Genomic DNA, 17,191 nt, shown 5'->3' on the forward strand with positions numbered 1-17,191 from the left:
ATTAAGATCTGCTCTTCCGTTTTGGTTTCAGTATTTGTTGAGCTCTGGTGAAGGTTAAGTACATCTGCTATTAGTTGCGTTATCGGAGATGTACCCAAAGAAAGCCTTTAACAGTGCCAGTAACCCCACCCCCCCTGTTGAGAGATTTTTTTAAGAACCGAAACTCGAAAGAGGTCGTATATTAAACGGTGCAATGGGGACGACGTGACTCGTAACTCGTGTGACTCGCGAGTCACTTACCCTAAAACGAAAGGAATATTCGCCCCCAATGGCCTTTTACTTAGGCGTGGCTAGCTGCCAGCTTGTTGTCCACTTGGCAACATTGTGGTCCATCGTTCTCTCTCTCTCTCTCTCTCTCTCTCTCTCTCTCTAAGGGTGCCAAATGGTTGGTTTGGTTCGATCTAATTTTGGTCAGGTTGAATTGGTTCGATTTGCTCTGATTTTTTTCTCCTTTTTTTCGTTATAGATTTGTGATCAGGTCTACTATTGGGTTTGATCCATTTGGATTTGAGTTTTACATGTATACACTTTTTTTTTTGCTAAAATGAAGAGTACTAAACACCCCATGTGAATGGCCCCAGGTGTGCCTAGTGGAAGTCAAACTCAGAACATCCAAGTTTACAGCTCGTATCAAACTTGTTGCTCACCAACTGCGCTATCCCCTTTGATTAAATGTATACACTAATATACAAGGAAAATCAATGGGAAAATTCTAGTTTTCAGGTTTTCGATTCCTTATCATTTTATTATCCAATGTCGGTTCACTCGGTTGTTTATCGTGTTTGGTCCATTTTTTCATTTTTTTTTTGATTGGTGGATTTGGTTGGTCCATTTTGATTTTGGTTTCTATCAGTTCTGTTTATGGATTCATTTCAACTCCGTTCAGTCCAATCTGAACGGACCGGTTCATATGAACGTGGACACCCTTAATGTCTCAATTGTGCTGGGCTAACTTTTGAAATCTGCAATTGACTACCGATGATTGTGGTCAAAATGTTGTAGTTTTGTCTAAGGTTTGGGATCAAAAAGACTCCATTTTGGTTATGTGAAGTTTTACTAGAACCCACTAGGATTGTGAATCTTAGTAATCTACTCCTCTATTGACTTTGAGTAGGGATGTAGGGCAAATGTGGACATCACACAGCTTTCGGGGCGTCAAGGTATGAACCATACCGGTTAAACCAATTGGACCTGATGAATTAAAACCGAAATCAGCCTGATCGGTTAGTAAATGATTTGGTCTCCAGCTTGGCCTGATTATCATTTGGTCAGACTCGACTCTTGATGGCAAAGCAACAAGTGCCCCACCGAAACTTGTAGTAGACTGTTTATAGCCCGATAGAGCTCGATCAGTCTATTTATGACCCATTTATAGCCTGATTAGCTCATTTAATATGTTTGTAGATCAATTACTATCACGAGCTTGATTGTGGACCGGTAATAGTTTCATGCTTGGACTATGAGGCCCAATAAGCTAAATGGTGAGGTCATGGTGAAATATCTTAAATTAGGGACCAATTAGGTCCAACCGAAATCAAACAAGATTGATCAGTTGACACTCCTACATGGACTAGTATTCAAATTCATAATGGAGATCTTGGTCCACTTTGAGGTTGACATTGGTGAATATTTCATTTACGTATCTAAGTTTTTCAAATGTTAATTATAATACAAAAAAAAAAAAAAAAGGAGGAAAGAACGCTATCCAGTCGTGCACTCTTGCGCCCAGACACAAGAATGGCAAAAGGACCTCTTTGCGCCCTCCCTAGCTATTGGATGTGTAGATGTCCGCTTCCATTGGTCCCCGTGTTAGTTGTAGGGGCCACACGTTCAGGTAGCATTCTTTCTCTCTATCAAAAAACTAATAAAAAATAAAATGAAAAGAAAACTCATTGTCATAGCGGTTCTCTCTTTTTTCTTTATTTTTTTGCTAATGATGGATATCCAAACCTTCGTCCTGACTAGTCCTGTGGGTTCATACTGACCTGACAACTCATGGGCCGGGCCATACCAGGGTTGAATGAGAACCATTCAACTTTCACTGAAAGAAGTGAAGAGCACTAAACACTCCCATGTGAGTGGCCCAAGGTGTGCCTAGTGGGAGTCAAACTTCAGATGTCTGAGTTTACGAGACCTTGCTTCCTGAGGTGGAGTCTCATATCCCCTCCAAGCCAGCTATGCTAACCCCGTGGGGTTTGCGGTTGGCATTTTCACTGAGAGCCGCACTCAACCTCAACCCCCACATCGAGAGATTTAAACCCTAGATAGTTTTATTTGATTTTATTTGAGTTTGGATATATAATTATTCTTATGCTTTTATGGTTTATTATTATTATTATTATTATTATTATTATTATTATTGCATGGATGATGGTATTAGGTGGATTAAATATTATGATTTTAATTCTTTTTTTATTATTTTTTGCTTTAAAAAATCCAAATATTATTTTATCTTTTTTTTTAATTTATTTATTTAATTATCAAATTATTATACCCACCCACCTTCTTCTTTTTTTTTGTTCTCTGCAATTCCTTGTTCCCGCAATCTTTGGGTTCGAACTTCAAACTGTACTCCATCATCTTCTTCTACATTGTTCTGCTTCTCGCATGGATCCTTTGTCTGCTCTCCGAGACTTCACCGTACGAGGCGAGGTGGACAATATCGTTCAAGTCGGTGACGAATTCCGATTCGGCAACGACTACATCTTCCCCTGCAGAGCCAAGACTGAGTGTCGATCCAAGCATGGTAATCTCTACACCCTCAAAACCCTTGTTTATTACTTCAGGAATCACCATATCAAGCTCACTGACAGTATCTACAGAACTCTCGCACTCAAAAGATCTTAGTTGTTACCCCACCCGACCATAAACCCTTACTCGAGTAACTCCAAGGCAAAGTTTCATCCAATGAAGCCATCGAATTCGTTGTCCCTCAAAATCCTAAAGACCCGAGTCCTGTCCCCATCGATGTGGGAGAGTATAGGCCGGAGGATCCTGTTTTGGTCGGAATTTGAGCGACGGCCGACGAAGATGAAGACGAGAAGTATAGGTTTAGAATTCTTGAGAAATTCGATTACTTCTCGATGATTAAAGCTCTTGAGAGGCACTTGAAGGATCGGGAGCTGTTGTTATTCAGGCAAGACATCTTACGATGTCATGATGCACCCATTCCTATGGCCATTCTTTTAATACTTCTGGCTCTTGGGAGTCTCTTTGTAGGATACTAGGCCAAAGTGTGACTTGTTAGCCCATAAGTAAGTATTGTGACGAAGCGGCTCTTGCTCACCCGACACCATCGTACGAGGTCACAATTCACCCAACACGATCATCCAGGATGAACAAGAATTGGGGATCGAATGAGGGCAAAATTCCAGGCAATGGCTAAGATGTTCAGTCGACTCCCTCCCCCTTTGTGGGGGTCCGGACCCCTACGAGTGAGCAGAAAAGGGAGGAGGAAAGAGGCCCTGGTGAACCGTCATAATTTGTGAACAAGTGTAAGGTTCGCTGCCCGACAATATGGAGTACTAACCACACTGACGGACAGGCCCTGAAGTGAAGGACAGGAACGAGCAGAATCAATGCGTTCTTGCATTCAGGCTCTGTAAAGACCAGTCAAAAATAGAATCATAAAAGTTGTGCCTTAACTAGCCCCATGGACCTTGTGGAAGCCATGACATAGGGTCACTTGAAGCGTGAAGAAGACTGAGACGCAACAGCTAAGCTATGATACTCATTTCTTCCATTAGCATATAGTAATGACTGAGACGCAACAGTCAATCTGTTAATCGATATCTTCTTTTTTTATTTAATAGTTTCCCTTTTCCTCTAGTTGTGAGTCAGCCTTCCCTGACGCTGCTAGCTCTATCTGATCGATCCTATAGCTGGTACTTCCTTCTTCCGTTATAAATGAATCTCGATCTATGGCAATTTCTATGTAGCGTGTGTGAAATAAAGCTATCGAATAGGCAGAAGTACTATACCTAGAATCTATCCCTTGCTTGGTCCCTAAATATGAGATAACATAGAGACTTCAGTGTGCTTGTTGTAGAAACGCAACCCTAGAACGATGCTGAAGATAATGGAAAAACAAAACAAACAATGCACACAGATTTACGAGGTTCAATAAGGTTGCCTATGTCCCCGGTGAGATGAGATCCTACTTCACTATTAATGGAGAATAGGGTTATAGCGTTCGCCCCTCACACCTCTCAGTATTGCTTGTATTACAGAGAAATAGACCCTCGCAACAAATATATAGCGAAAAAATCCTAATCTGGAAAGTACATAATTGCCCTCAAATAAAAAATTCGAGCGGGGCCCCTTGCAACCCCCACGGCCCACTAACTGGCTAGCAGGACCGCAGTCCTGCCTGTCGAGATGTTGCACCAGTACTCCCTGGATTAAACTGTGACGGAATACGAGACATTTTCATCGACGAGGTGGGAGGAGATGCGGCAGTGGATTGAGTTGCAGCAAAGAAAGGATGGGTTGGTGGCCAAAAGCAGATTGCTGGGGTCGGACCAGAGAGGTTTAGGGTTTTGGAAGGATGGAGAGGATCTGGGTTATGATTCCACATCGAAACCGAAGTTGCATTTGAAGGGTAGTAAGATTGGTGATGGGGTGCCCTGTGCATTCCAGACACTGATCACGATTTATAATGTGGAAGAGTTTGTGGAAGATGGGGTCTTCATACCAACAGATGTGAAGGTGAAGTAGATGAAGGGAGCTAAGCCAGATTGTGTAGGTGGTGACGGCTTATGAGGTTAGGGATAAACCGTCGACTTTGAAGGCGGAGGATGGTTGCGGTATTTGTATTGGGGAAGGAATAGCAGTTCAAGGATTGGCCTTTTTTAAGGATCATTTTTTATATTCAACAAAAGAAATTCCAGAGAACACTTTATATAACTTCGCATTCTTAGATTTGCTTCAAATTTTGAATTTTTTGTTTCTTGTGCCGTTCTGAATGTGAAAATTTGGTCCTAGTGGAGTAGATGCTAACTAGACAATGTTCTTATGTGCTGCTTCAAAAAATCAAAATGGGTACGCAATTTTTTTTTTTTTTTTTTTGGGGGGTGCCGGGGTGGGGGATGGTGGGGAGGACTTCTCTTGATTTGTAGAAGGGTGCTTTTGTTGTGTAAGACAAATTTGATGGTTTATTTGATCTATTTAGATGCACTCCTTACAGTTTAAATTGCTGGTGGATTCAGGGTCATTTTGTTCTTGGCTAATTTAAGTACACTCAGGCAAGAGAAACAATCTTCTAGGATTAAATGTGTGTTGAACGTATGCAGTTATTGGGTTTTACATACGTTTTGAGGATGACTGTGTTGAGTCAGCAAACATGGTGAAACAGTGGAATGTCAACATCCTCTTGGTAAGCAAAGAATCTTTCTTATTTCTTCCCTCCCCTTTTGTTCTTTTCCTTTTTAGTCATCAAGTGCTTTCTGTTCTTTGGGCATTATGTTTGCTGATTTTCTTTTCATAGAAAGATCCATAAGTGGTGAATATATGCACAGATTAGCTAGAACAAGAGACACCATGACAGAGCTGCAGCTCTTGAGGTATGGGACAGGTTGGAAGAATTCATGCGGTCACGGTCTTGGTCACATACTTGAAGTGTCAAATTTAATTTATAGAAAAGTAAGTTTCTGGTCCTGTTATGATTAGCTGTGTATTGGGGACAAAATATTAAAGCATACCAATTATCAGTTTTTCAATTCTTCCAAGCCCTTTTGTTTGCTAAATGTGTCTATTAACTTCATCAATGGGCCATAGGATGAGAACTCATACATTCTGTCTCAGTAAATTTTCAAATGTTAGTATGCGTCACATAAGTGCATTTCTGTATGTGTTGTTTACATGTTCAGGGGATGGCGTTGAACTTGACCTGCCGATTTCAGCCCTTTTACTCATCTAGCTAGAGTAATCAATTTACTGATTTCCTACCATGGGCTGTTCAAATTCAGGCTTTGGAACTTATCAGCCCATGCATGACACAATTATGCATTTCAGTGGTTCAATCTTGGGTCTTCACAGAATTTGTGATGTGGGATGGCAATTAATCACTTCACTGATTTCCTCTCAAACAACAGCTTGCCTTTGGATCTTGATTCCTTTCCCCAAGACCAAACCCCCCCCCCCAAAAAAAAAAAAGAAAGAGAGAAAAGAAACGTATTCAGGAAATCTCTTCCAATCTCCAAGTCATTGATTCATAACTAATGATTCCTCTTTATTTTGAGAAGGAGAGTAATACAGCTCTTATTTTATTCAAATTCCAATACTCATCTCAAAAAAATGAATAATACAAAGCCAATCTCTCGAAAATAAATAATACAATCCCACTCAACCAAAGAACAAGAATACATAAAGAATCATACTAATTGTGACAGGACCAAACGTGGACAAACAGAACTTAGAAGCTGGCGAAGGTTGAAGTATATGATGTAACAAAGAGAAGGAAGAATAGCAAAGAAAATGACAATTTGCAAATGCTTCCATCTGATGATGATGCGTCTGTTGATGGGACAGTCTTGGATCCAGTTCCTGCATCCATGCAAGCATCAAACAAGAAATTCTGTCGCCAACAAATAGTTTATAACTCTATATCTAAACTTGAAATTTGATCACTTGAGCCAGTTTCTAAATATCTTTTACCTGATGATGGAGTGCTTGGTGTTTTTGCTGGTGATGGTGAAGCTGCTGCACAATAAGTGAATATTTGGCATAAGATTAAATTCCATCCTGAGCAGCTTCTATAATAATTTAGAAACTACTGGGGGTGGGCATTGCATTTTGATGACAATTAAGTTTGACTTACTACCATTGCACTTGCTAACAGATGGAGTTTGGACATTGCAGGCATCGGGGAGTGCCAGTGCCTGGGTCTTGTTGATGTTGATTCCCAACGAAGAGCCTCCACCGCTGAGGACCTGGCAGAGACACTGTGGTTGTGACTTCACAACACTGGCAAGCTGAGAGCAGCATGAGGAAGATGGAGTTGATGAGTTCCCTGTGATGTAGTTGAGGCATGGAGACATGCTGACAAGCACATTTGTGCAACTGGATTGAGCTGAAGCTCCTACCCAGAGCATGGCCATGAGAACTGCTACCAGACTGATTCCGATTTCCATTGCTTTTGTTGCCATTTCAATAGATGTTGCTGGGTACAATGGCTAGTGTTGTCACTCCAATTGTGTGGGAGACGTCGAGAGATGTGTGTCTAAGTTGCTGTGCTGCGCTGTGCGGTTGGGGTTTTGGGATGGAAGGAGGAGACCAGGGGTTGGTTGTTTATAAAGGAATACATGGTGAGGAAGTGACTAGAGGTAATGTTTATTTTTGGTGGCCAAATTTCGCCTACTTTCTAACTTTTCTTTGGTGAACAACCTCACCTTTTAATTTTATATGTAATTCAAAAGGGAATCCTCTATCGAAAGGAAAATTTAAGGTTCTGGAGGTCTTATTGGAAGGAGAGCTCATGATTTGTCCAAGTTTATGTTAATCTCCGATCTAGGGCTCACCTCTGGCAAGGGCAGGAAACAAGGGCTCCACACCTTTTGAATAATGAATTGTCTTAAGGGGACTTTTGGTCCTTTTGACTCTTATAAGATAACACCTTGGCAGGTTGACAAGGGATAAATGCAATATATGGGAAGCGTATGGTGGTGTTATCGAGTGTGGACAAAGGCATTACTCCAAAAGCGATCAAAACCTTGTAGGTCTCCTACCAGGATTGGCTTGGCCTGGCTAGGCTAGGCTACATCTGTGCTGTGGAATATTTTATTTTCTTTTCTTCAATGAAGCTGTGACTGCAGGACTATTCTCCAATTTTTTCCAAATTAGTTGCCGCATTGCTGATAGGAATGAAACCAACCCCACCTCCTAAAATGAGCTCCCCCACCGGCCTCCCTGTTGTGTTTCATGACTCGGATGTTTAGTGAGCTGGTGTGGACCATGATTAGTTAAAATGGAAGTAGTAATAAAAAAAAAAAAAAAAATCAGTACAGTATAGATAAAATGGTGCAAAATTCAAACAGGACAGTAAAAAATATGGTCAAACATTTTGAGGAAGAAAAAAAAAAAAAAGGGAAAATAGATGGCACCACTGATACGGGTCTTAATGTTTACATTTAAAAATAGTATTGGATCAGAAAAAGATAATATACACATAAATTTTGGGATCAACTCATGTCTTATTAACAAAATATTAGTATTTGATATATGGGTCATTGGATTTTATAAATGTTACCAAAAAAAAAAAGGATTTTATAATGTAAAATTAATTTATCTTAGAAGAAGTAAGGTTTTGTTTTTTTTTTTAATCAATTTGAAAAAGGTAAAAAAACAGCATTTACAAGCCGGAGGTTGATTCAATGGAACCATATCCTCTCAAGTGTGCCAATAGTGTGTATCTACCAGTCAGAGTATGTGCCCAAGTGATTCTAGTCGTTCGATGTGTGCTGGGCGTACTAAGGCATTGGAAAGGATCTGAATCTTGATTCAACCCATTTTTCTTTGGATATTGATCCCCTCTAGCCACATCTAGCAGTAGAGAACCCCTTGGGGTGGGATCCATATCCTCTCTAACTTGGGAGTGAGTTTAATGCACATCTAGTGGCTAGGAGTACCCTGGGCATGCACCCCAAGGGTCCCAGCCAGTGAATGTGGCTGGACTCTCTCTCTCTCTCTGGAGAGGATCAGAACCCCTTGGGTGCACGCCTAGGTGTTAGGGTGGGTGCCCAGGGGTTTCAGATCCTCTCCAACACCAAGGGTATTGGAGAGTTACCCGTGAGGTTCTCTCTCTCTCTCTCTCTCTCTCTCTCTCTCTCATGCATGTTTTCTCTTTCCTGTTTTATGTTTATCTCAGAGAGGATCCAAATCCATACCTGAGGTGCTGCCAGCTGCTGGATGTGCGCTGGGCTCTCTCCAGCGCTTTCAGACAGTTTAGCAATCTCATGTGGTCCAAAATTTGCTAACTAGAAAGCAGCATCTTAGTGAGATGTTATTCCATGAAACCTTATTGTGGATACAATTCTTTAGAAACAGAATCTCAGTTCTAAAAAAAAGACAAAAACAGAAGAGAGAGTAGCATTTTCCTTTTGCTTGTACTAAACGTCTTTGACTGATCTGGTGGATCAATCAAAAGAAATGCCAGAAATATTGATCATAAGTTGCTGCCGATCATCAAAGATTGGCTATGAAATTGAATAATAACCTGTACAAAGTCCTGATTAAGAAGAAGCTAGGTAATCTACATTCCCTCACACTATTTTTTTTTTTTTAATCATTGTTTCTTTTTATTAAAAGAATTAATAAAATAATTCATGTGATCAGAAAAAATTAATTCTGCTATTTAATTTGTGAAATGATCAGATAATGGTTTCACAAGACTACGCACTAGTTTTATGTAAGGGATTTTCTTATTGACGCACTCAAGTGTCAAATAATTTGTAGCCTTATTAATATCCACTTTCTTTCATGTGTGCTAAAAATTGTGTTGAACAATGACAACTCTTGAACATGTCATTATGGTAAGTTATTTTTAAATAATTTTGGAAACCCTCTTTTACGGTTGATTGAAACACTTCAGAATAAGACAAGAGCAAACAAAAGAAGATTACATCTTTTAAGTACACCTATAGAGGTGTTATTCAGACAATTCATGTATGTAATTACTTTGTTTATGGTTATGCTAACCTCACAGAAATGGTTGTGAGGGCACCTCTCCAACCCATTTACACAAATCATATGGGATCCTGACAATGGGAATAGAATGTGACTTGACAATTGCAATAAGGCTAGCATTTCTGTCATAGTTATTGTACAACAACAATAATGCAGTCTGATCCCAATTAAACAAGGTCGGCTATATGGATCCTTGCCCTCCAATCGCTTTATTCAAAGGCCATACTTGATACCAGTGTTATCAATTCGACCGAATAATCGGTGAATTATTCGGCCGAACCAAATTTTTCTGAATTTTATCAAAAATTCTGACCGAATCCGAATTAAAAATAAAATTTGGTAAAATTCGTGATTTTTTCAAAAGTGAATATAAAACGCGAATAATTCGGACCAAATCCGAATTAAACCGAATTATTCGGTCCACTTAAACAGTATTTAAAAAAAAAAAAAACCAAAACAAAAAAAACAAAAAAAACCCAATAAGCTTTTTTGACCGAATCCTTCAATTAATCAACCAAATTATTCCGAATAATTCCCGAATCCGAATTTGCTAACTATGCTTGGTACAAGTCCTAAGCTAGCATTTTTGTCACAGTTAATGCTTCCCCACAAATAAGAATGGGGTCGTTTGCCATAGATTAATACACTTATTAGATTAGCAATTCAATTAATAATCAAGCATAAATAATCCCAATGGCCACAAAAATCCTTTATTTTTCTTGTCAAAAACTGAGAATTTTTCTGTTTTATAGTACAGCCAAGAACTGATCTTATGTTTAGTACATGAATCAAACAACCAAAAACAATCTCTAAAGAGTTACAGAATAGGTAGCTGATACAACCACACTGCCACAAGCAGCAGGATCAACAACCCTTATAAAGTTAAAAAAAAAACTCAAAAGCTGGTGAGAGTTGAAGCAAATGAAGCCAAGAACAGAGCCAGAATAACAAGATGAAGTGGTGATGATCTACTAATTCTAGTTCCTTCAGATGCATTAACCCCCGTAGATGGTACCGTCGTTGACCCAGTTCCTGCATCCAATCGAAATCAAGAAAAAGTTATTAAAACTGCAAATCACAATTAGTGTCTCCTAAATTGAAAGGGGGGAAATTAAAGAAAGAAAACTGTGTTATCTCCAATACCTGAAGGAGAGTCTGACACTGGAGTAGTAGTTGTAGAATCTGTATTTCCATTAGAGAAAGTACTAGCTGTTGGAGAACCCACAGGAGATTCCGATGTCGCCGGTGAAGTAGATGGTCCATTAACAGCTGCCCACAAATGGTTTCAAGTTAATCTAAGTACAAATATAACAAATCACTAATAAAGCAAGTGTTGTGTTATGTTGAGCTTACTATTGCAGGCACTAACTGATGGAGTCTGGACATTGCAAGCACCAGGGAGTGCCAAAGCAAGTGTTTGATTAATGGCAATGCCCAAAGCTGCACCACCACCATTAAGAACTTGGCAGAGGCATTGAGGCTGAGATTGAACGACACTTGAAAGCTGTTGGCAGCAAGAAGAAGATGGGTTTGATGAGTTTCCTGTAATATAGTTAAGACAAGGTGCCATGCCAACAATGGCGTTTGTGCAACTTGATTGAGCCATAGCTCCCACCCAAAGCATTGTCAAAGCTATTGCTACTAGACCCATCTCGAATCCTTTCATTGCTGCCATTTTTTATGTTTATGGATCCTCTTAGACTTCTCCTCAAGTGTTGCAGAAGGTGATTTGGTGATTGGTGAGAGAGCTCAATGTGTTTGGAAGCAGGGGAAGCTTACTATTTAAATTAGAAGTTTTTGGGTAGTGTGGAATGGAGACGAAAACTAAATGGGGGTTTTTCGTTGGCCAACTCCTCCTAAATTATGGGGCTTTGAAAATGAGACAAAGAGTATTCAATATATAGAAGTTATTAAGTAACGTGTCAATCCAAGTCTCCAAGAGTCCAGATTGAGATGAGAACTAATAGAAGTTGTTAAGGGTTTTGATTAATGAACAATATTAGGTTTACCAAACAAAATTAGAAGTACAAATGTAACAACCACCCTTCACGTTTCAATTTCCGAGGGTTTAGATTATTCTAGACTCTTGTGGCTGAATCTGTTTTGCTGCCTTTCGAATCATGGAATTATTGGTGCAATCTGATTGCCGAGAGCTCGTTTTATACTTGATGGGAACAACATCAAATAATCCGTTAATGGTTTAATCAATTCTGGACGATGTCTTGCATTTTTCATCATATTTTAAAGCTCGCTCTTTTCATTATATTTCTAGGGAGATCAATATTGTTGCAGATTCCTTAATAAAGAAATTACTTCGTTGGTAATATGTGCCACAATTTGGCCAAATTTCACTGCATGATTAGAAGAGTGTTCTGGTCTAACAGCTGTGCACCCTTCATGTTCTAACGAGTAACTTTCGAGTTACCAAAAAAGTGATTCATAATACGAATATCATTATGTAAGGGATGAATGATCATTGGTTGGGTACAACAACGATGGAAGGGTGCATTTTGGACACAAAGTCATGAGTCAAAGGGGTATTTCGGTTGGTTGATATATGGATAGTGCAAGTTTTATACTATTTTTATGATCTATTGCTATAGACCACAATGTCTCATGGCTGCTTCGCGGATGAATGCACTTTTCTCTATTGAGTAATCCATAATTTATTCACCCAATCAATACTTGTTGCTTGAAAACAATATATATACCTGCAAGCTTAAGGTAACAATCATGTGGTTCTAATCAAGTCCCAAAAAAATTAACAAACATGAAAAAAAAAAAAAAGAGGTTTTAAGAAAGGGTGGGGAGGTGGGGGGCATGGGTATGAATTGTTGGTGTACGAAATCTTGTATTTTGTCATAGTTTAATCTAGGAAGTACTGGTGCAGGCACCTCGACAGGCAGGATGATGATCCCGCTAGCCGGTTAGCGAGTCGTGGGGATTGCAAGGGAGCAGGAGGCCCCCCTGCATAATGGGGGTGTAGGGGACTTGAATTTTTTATTTGAAGGCAGTTTTGTATTTTCCGGATTAGAGTTTTTCGTTATATATTTGTAGCGAGAGTTTCTTTATTTATAATGCAAGCAATACTGAGAGATGTGAGGATGAGCGTTGTAACCCTATTCTCCATTGATAGTAAAGTAGGATCTCATCTCATTGAAGACATAGACAATTTTGCCGAACCTAGTAAATTTGTGTGCATTGCTTGTTCTTGTTTTTCCATTATCTTCTGCATCGGTTTTACATGAATTATATATAAATGTAGTACAAAACATATCACAATGAGTATTTGTATCTCTTGACACCTAGCTTGACTGGTCCACTAGTGATGAACCTTTTCACCAACTGTATCAAGCTCTAGGTCTTTCCTATCTTTTTCTAATGGACTAAGGGCCCGTTTGATAACGTAACCAGAAACGTGTTTCTGTGTTTTCTTGTTCTCAGAAACACAGAAACGGCATAAATACCGTTTGGTAAAAGTGTTCTGTTCCACTTGTTTCTTGAAACATAAATTGAAATTTATAACAATTTATGCTTCAAGAAACATGAATGACGAAACAAGTTTTACTTGTTTCGCTTGTTTCTCGAAACAAAAAAGGGGCACAATTCCACGATCGACCGACACACCAACTTAAAAATCTATGAAAATTTATCATGTTCATTCAAAGATCGACACCCCCCTTCCTCTGATTTTCGTTGAAGGAGCTCTGCTTCTCCTGCGTACCCGATGACGGGGAGCTCTGCTTCTCCGGCGTACCTGACGACGGGGAGCTTCATCTCGTTGGTGGAACACCAACCACGATCGTCACCCTCTTCAACAGTACGCCTCCCTTCAACGATAGTGAAGCTACTGGACTCCTTAATCACCTCTGGGTCCCGCGAAGGGGGCGGCCAGGTTCGTCGCCGCTTCTTCCACTCCTCAGGTCCTACCTCTTACATTCGTAAATCGTAATCGAACTCTGGATCTCAATCTACCGGCGGCACTCCGCTGCAAGGCCCCAATCAATGAGGAATCAACTCCAAATTCTGCCCTAGTTCTCCACTTCTCCGGTAAATCGTAACCTAATTCTGAATCTTGATCTGCCGGGAGGCCCTTCATCTCTTTCATCCAGAATCCAAATTTTCGGGCCTCAGTTGAAAGGCACGACTAGCGACTCCATTGTCTCAAGCCGCACAAAGTAGACAACCACCATCCTTGTTGCTGCTCGAACCTGCAAGTATGCTCTCTCTCGTTTGCTCTGTCCCATTCTTCTCTCTCTCTCTCGCATGCTCGTTGTCTCTCTTTTTCCTAGGAACCATGAGCCTTGGTAAGTGTTAAAACTTTGGGTAATCTAGGGTTTCATATAGTTTTGAGGTTTGTTGGTAAACCTCTTCCACAATTCTTGATCCCAAAGCTGGTTTCCTTTTCAATAACGACTCTGTTCTCATCATTGCCGATATCCTCATATTGAATGAATCCATTTCCTTCACCCGTGATAACAATCGAACTCTGGTGTTTGTTTTGAATGTCGGTGTTGAACCAGAAACCTGGGTTTAACCACATGCATAGAGACTCGTATGGCCGCTAATAAGAGTTTCAAGAAACAAAGTTTATCAAACACCCAAAATTCTGTTTCTGTTCCCAGAAACGGAAATTTATGTTTCTGTCGTTTCTTGAAACAGAAACAGCAGAAGCGTTATCAAACGGGCCCTAAGTTTCTCTTCACCTATAAAGGAGAAAGAATTCCTTCTACATTAGTGATGTAATCTCATGATTGGAATCTTGTGTCACCATTAAGGGCCTGTTTGATAATGTTTCTACCGTTTCTGTTTCAAAAAACGATAGAAACATAAATTTCCGTTTCTAGAAACAGAAACAGAATTGAAAGTGTTTAATAAGTCATGTTTCTAAAAGTCGATAGTAGCCAACGAAAGAATGGCCACGAATCGTTTCCAGAAATGGAGAAACAAGTTTTGGGTCGTTTCTTGAACCATAAATAGGCCGAAATTTCAATTTCTACTTCTAAAAATAAGTGAAATGAAACAGTTTTATCAAACGCTTTTGTTCCGTTTTTGCAATTTTTGTGTGTCCAGAAATGACAGAAACATGTTTCTTGAACACATAGAAACGGTAGAAACATGTTTCTTGAAAGGTTATCAAACGGGTGTTAAGTTACCACCTCAATTTATAAATTTGAAATTGATCCATGAAAGTGGAACTTCTAAACAATTAAATAATTATTTAATTTAAAGTGCAACAAAGTAAATATCAAGCGCCTGTAGCTCAGTGGATAGAGCGTCTGTTTCCTAAGCAGAAAGTCGTAGGTTCGACCCCTACCTGGCGCGTGTTTTCCCTTTTTTTTTTCTTTGTTTTTTTTTTTTTAATACGACCAGAGTTCGTTAGTTTTGCTCTTTCATTAGTTTAGCTTAATTACCAACAAATCCGTTTTGACTCACCAAATTACACATATAACACCAGGAAGGACGGAGGACTAAAATTTGTCAAATTTTCTACAAGCTAAGATCACCAGAAACCCTACACATATAAGCCAACCCCACCTAACTAATCCAAGACACACTAGAAAGAAATAGTTAGCCAGCCATATTAGTTAAAGTTGGTGAGCTCCAAAACCCACTTCAAATCTACCTGTTTCTTTTCCCTCCACATTACCTCTCTTCTTATCTATATAAATCCCCCTTTTCAATCTCTCTTCTCCCAACACCCCCCCCCCCCCAACTCATTTCATACTTTTTCCTATTATTCTCTCAATCTCTCCTGCTTGTCTTCCACACTTGTAAAACTACAAACATGGAGGGGCTCAAGGGTTTTCAGTTGTGCTTCATTGCCATCTCTTCAATGGCATTAATGATGTCTATAATGCCAGTATTTGGGCAGATCAATACTGGATGCACAAACACAATGATCACTGGCTTCTCCCCATGCTTGAGTTACATTACAGGAAGTAGTGCTAATGGGTCTTCACCCACTTCTGCTTGTTGTAAATCACTTAGTTCACTTGTGAGAAGTAACATGGAATGTGCTTGCCTCGTCATCACCGGAAATGTTCCTATTATTTTACCCATCAATCGGACCCTCACGGTCTCCCTCCCTAGTGCTTGTAACATGTCCAGCGTCCCCTTACAGTGCAAAGGTAATCCCATATTATATGTATGGTTTGCGTATGAATATGGTCAACACTTTTAGTCGTTGGATAAGAATACTTGATTTTCGTGCACCTATTTAATACTCCTTTTTATTTACTTGTGTAGATTACTAATTGTGGGTTCACTCTGTTTGCAGCCGCTGGTTCTCCTCTTGCTGCTCCAGGTATGGACCACCTTGACCCTTAATGTAGGAAGTCACTAATTAAGGTACTGAGTTAAGATGTCTAGACTAAGAGAATTGATTTCTGGCAGGTCCTCCGGCATTTGGGCCAACTCTGCCTCCCACTGCTTCCCTTTCCCCTAGTCCTACAGGTAATCTCCTCATATAGTATTTTATTTAAGAAGAAAAGAACTATGCCCGCTTGTATGTCTCTACACCTAGATACAGGCGGGCAGGAAAAAAACAAAGCTACCTCCTGTCCAGATGCCTCCGCATGTCCTTCTATTAGATCATTTGACCACACAAGTGGACAAGGTTCTCTTGCCCTTTGTTTAATTACCATTCAAACTGTAATTCAGAGTGATACTTGGCTAAGATGTTAATGGCTTATTTTATTGGTCAGCTTCTGCAATCCCGGAATCAACGGGTCCAGCTCTGGCACCACAACCGGAAACCACTACAGGATTACCTCCAGTATCTTCACCGGTGAGCTCAGAAGGTCCGGCAGCAGCAGGGATCCGGCCAGTATTGACCCCATCAGCTGCCTATCCCTCCCACAGTTCCTCACCATTTCTCCTATCATTTGTCATTGGAGTCGTGGTTTTGAACTACCATTGAATTGAACCCTATCTTTGTCAACCATGTAAAATTATTTCATGATTGAATGTCCTATGTATGGTTTTTTTTTTTTTTTTTCCAAATTTTTTTTTGGGAGTTATTGTGGATCTGAGATTCTATAGGTTTGAGCCCGATCTGAGTGTACCCTTATTTATTTATTATCTATCAGCCATTGCATAATAGTTCATTATTTTATAAACCTAATGTCATTGTCTTTTGGCCTTAGTGCAATCTTATTTTTAGTTCTGGTCTCAGCAGGGCAGGATCGATATAAACCAATTTTCTGGGTGAACTTTCGAGTATATGACTAATTTTTTCAGTAGTAAGGAGTCAAATGCTAGAAAATTCGTAAAATTCTAAAATTAGATATGGGATCGATTTCCATCAATCTAGAATCAACGAGAACACTAATTACATTCAGAAAGATGAAGCAAAGATTTTTGTAGATCTGTGAATTTTTTTTATTATTCTATTTAAAAGATTGAATAGATCTTGCTATAGGAGATAGTTTCATTGACTAATAAACGATAGAAAATGACAGAAAATGAAGACCAAAGAACATTCATCAGAATCCAAAATAAGTTGTGG

The 17,191-nt window shown here is 39.6% G+C and overlaps 3 protein-coding genes, 1 long non-coding RNA gene and 1 other non-coding gene across 9 annotated transcripts; 3 read left to right on the forward strand and 2 right to left on the reverse strand.

The window, feature by feature from the left end:
• Positions 1–2,506: 2,506 nt before the first annotated feature.
• Positions 2,507–6,996, forward strand: LOC122061203. 2 transcript variants are annotated; one of them, XR_006134586.1, is made up of 4 exons: positions 2,507–2,746; positions 5,208–5,374; positions 5,517–5,640; positions 6,859–6,996. It is a non-coding gene; the product is annotated as an uncharacterized LOC122061203 (long non-coding RNA). The 2 variants fall into 2 exon arrangements; XR_006134585.1 differs by having other exon boundaries at positions 5,292–5,374.
• LOC122061202 (non-specific lipid transfer protein GPI-anchored 5-like) lies at positions 6,233–7,244 on the reverse strand. Of its 4 annotated transcripts, none has more exons than XM_042624418.1 (3): positions 6,821–7,244; positions 6,655–6,696; positions 6,233–6,543 (listed from the first exon to the last, which is right to left on the reverse strand). In XM_042624418.1, the coding sequence occupies exons 1-3, from the start codon at positions 7,143–7,145 to the stop codon at positions 6,413–6,415; spliced, it is 498 nt and encodes a 165-aa protein (XP_042480352.1). In that variant the 5' UTR covers positions 7,146–7,244; the 3' UTR covers positions 6,233–6,412. The 4 variants fall into 4 exon arrangements, with proteins under 4 accessions (XP_042480352.1, XP_042480349.1, XP_042480350.1 ...); XM_042624415.1 differs by having other exon boundaries at positions 6,655–6,699; XM_042624416.1 differs by having other exon boundaries at positions 6,818–7,244.
• Positions 7,245–10,375: 3,131 nt separating this feature from the next.
• On the reverse strand, positions 10,376–11,451 carry LOC122062130 (non-specific lipid transfer protein GPI-anchored 5-like). Its single transcript, XM_042625795.1, has 3 exons — positions 11,035–11,451; positions 10,825–10,950; positions 10,376–10,713 (listed from the first exon to the last, which is right to left on the reverse strand). Exons 1-3 carry the CDS (start codon positions 11,354–11,356, stop codon positions 10,577–10,579), a joined length of 585 nt encoding a protein of 194 aa, XP_042481729.1. The 5' UTR covers positions 11,357–11,451; the 3' UTR covers positions 10,376–10,576.
• A 3,482-nt stretch (positions 11,452–14,933) lies between these two features.
• TRNAR-CCU lies at positions 14,934–15,006 on the forward strand. Its single transcript has one exon. It is a non-coding gene; the product is annotated as a tRNA-Arg (tRNA).
• A 379-nt stretch (positions 15,007–15,385) lies between these two features.
• On the forward strand, positions 15,386–16,828 carry LOC122062097 (non-specific lipid transfer protein GPI-anchored 20-like). The gene is made up of 4 exons (XM_042625742.1): positions 15,386–15,812; positions 15,962–15,988; positions 16,078–16,137; positions 16,389–16,828. The coding sequence occupies exons 1-4, from the start codon at positions 15,470–15,472 to the stop codon at positions 16,601–16,603; spliced, it is 645 nt and encodes a 214-aa protein (XP_042481676.1). The 5' UTR covers positions 15,386–15,469; the 3' UTR covers positions 16,604–16,828.
• Positions 16,829–17,191: the final 363 nt, after the last annotated feature.

This window comes from Macadamia integrifolia, chromosome 14 (genome assembly GCF_013358625.1).
Source record: "Macadamia integrifolia cultivar HAES 741 chromosome 14, SCU_Mint_v3, whole genome shotgun sequence".
In the NCBI taxonomy this organism is placed as follows: Eukaryota; Viridiplantae; Streptophyta; class Magnoliopsida; order Proteales; family Proteaceae; genus Macadamia; species Macadamia integrifolia.

Coding starts and splice junctions, on each gene's coding strand:
- LOC122061202 (XM_042624414.1), bottom strand. CDS start 7,145: ATGGCAACAAAAGCAATGGAAATCGGAATCAGTCTGGTAGCAGTTCTC. Junction 6,700..6,817: donor TGTTAGCAAGTGCAATGGTA/GTAAGTCAAACT, acceptor CTTATTGTGCAG/CAGCTTCACCATCACCAGCA. Junction 6,544..6,654: donor ACCAAGCACTCCATCATCAG/GTAAAAGATATT, acceptor GCATGGATGCAG/GAACTGGATCCAAGACTGTC.
- LOC122062130 (XM_042625795.1), bottom strand. CDS start 11,356: ATGGCAGCAATGAAAGGATTCGAGATGGGTCTAGTAGCAATAGCTTTG. Junction 10,951..11,034: donor ATCAGTTAGTGCCTGCAATA/GTAAGCTCAACA, acceptor ATTTGTGGGCAG/CTGTTAATGGACCATCTACT. Junction 10,714..10,824: donor AGTGTCAGACTCTCCTTCAG/GTATTGGAGATA, acceptor GATTGGATGCAG/GAACTGGGTCAACGACGGTA.
- LOC122062097 (XM_042625742.1), top strand. CDS start 15,470: ATGGAGGGGCTCAAGGGTTTTCAGTTGTGCTTCATTGCCATCTCTTCA. Junction 15,813..15,961: donor CGTCCCCTTACAGTGCAAAG/GTAATCCCATAT, acceptor CTCTGTTTGCAG/CCGCTGGTTCTCCTCTTGCT. Junction 16,138..16,388: donor CCTTTCCCCTAGTCCTACAG/GTAATCTCCTCA, acceptor TTTATTGGTCAG/CTTCTGCAATCCCGGAATCA.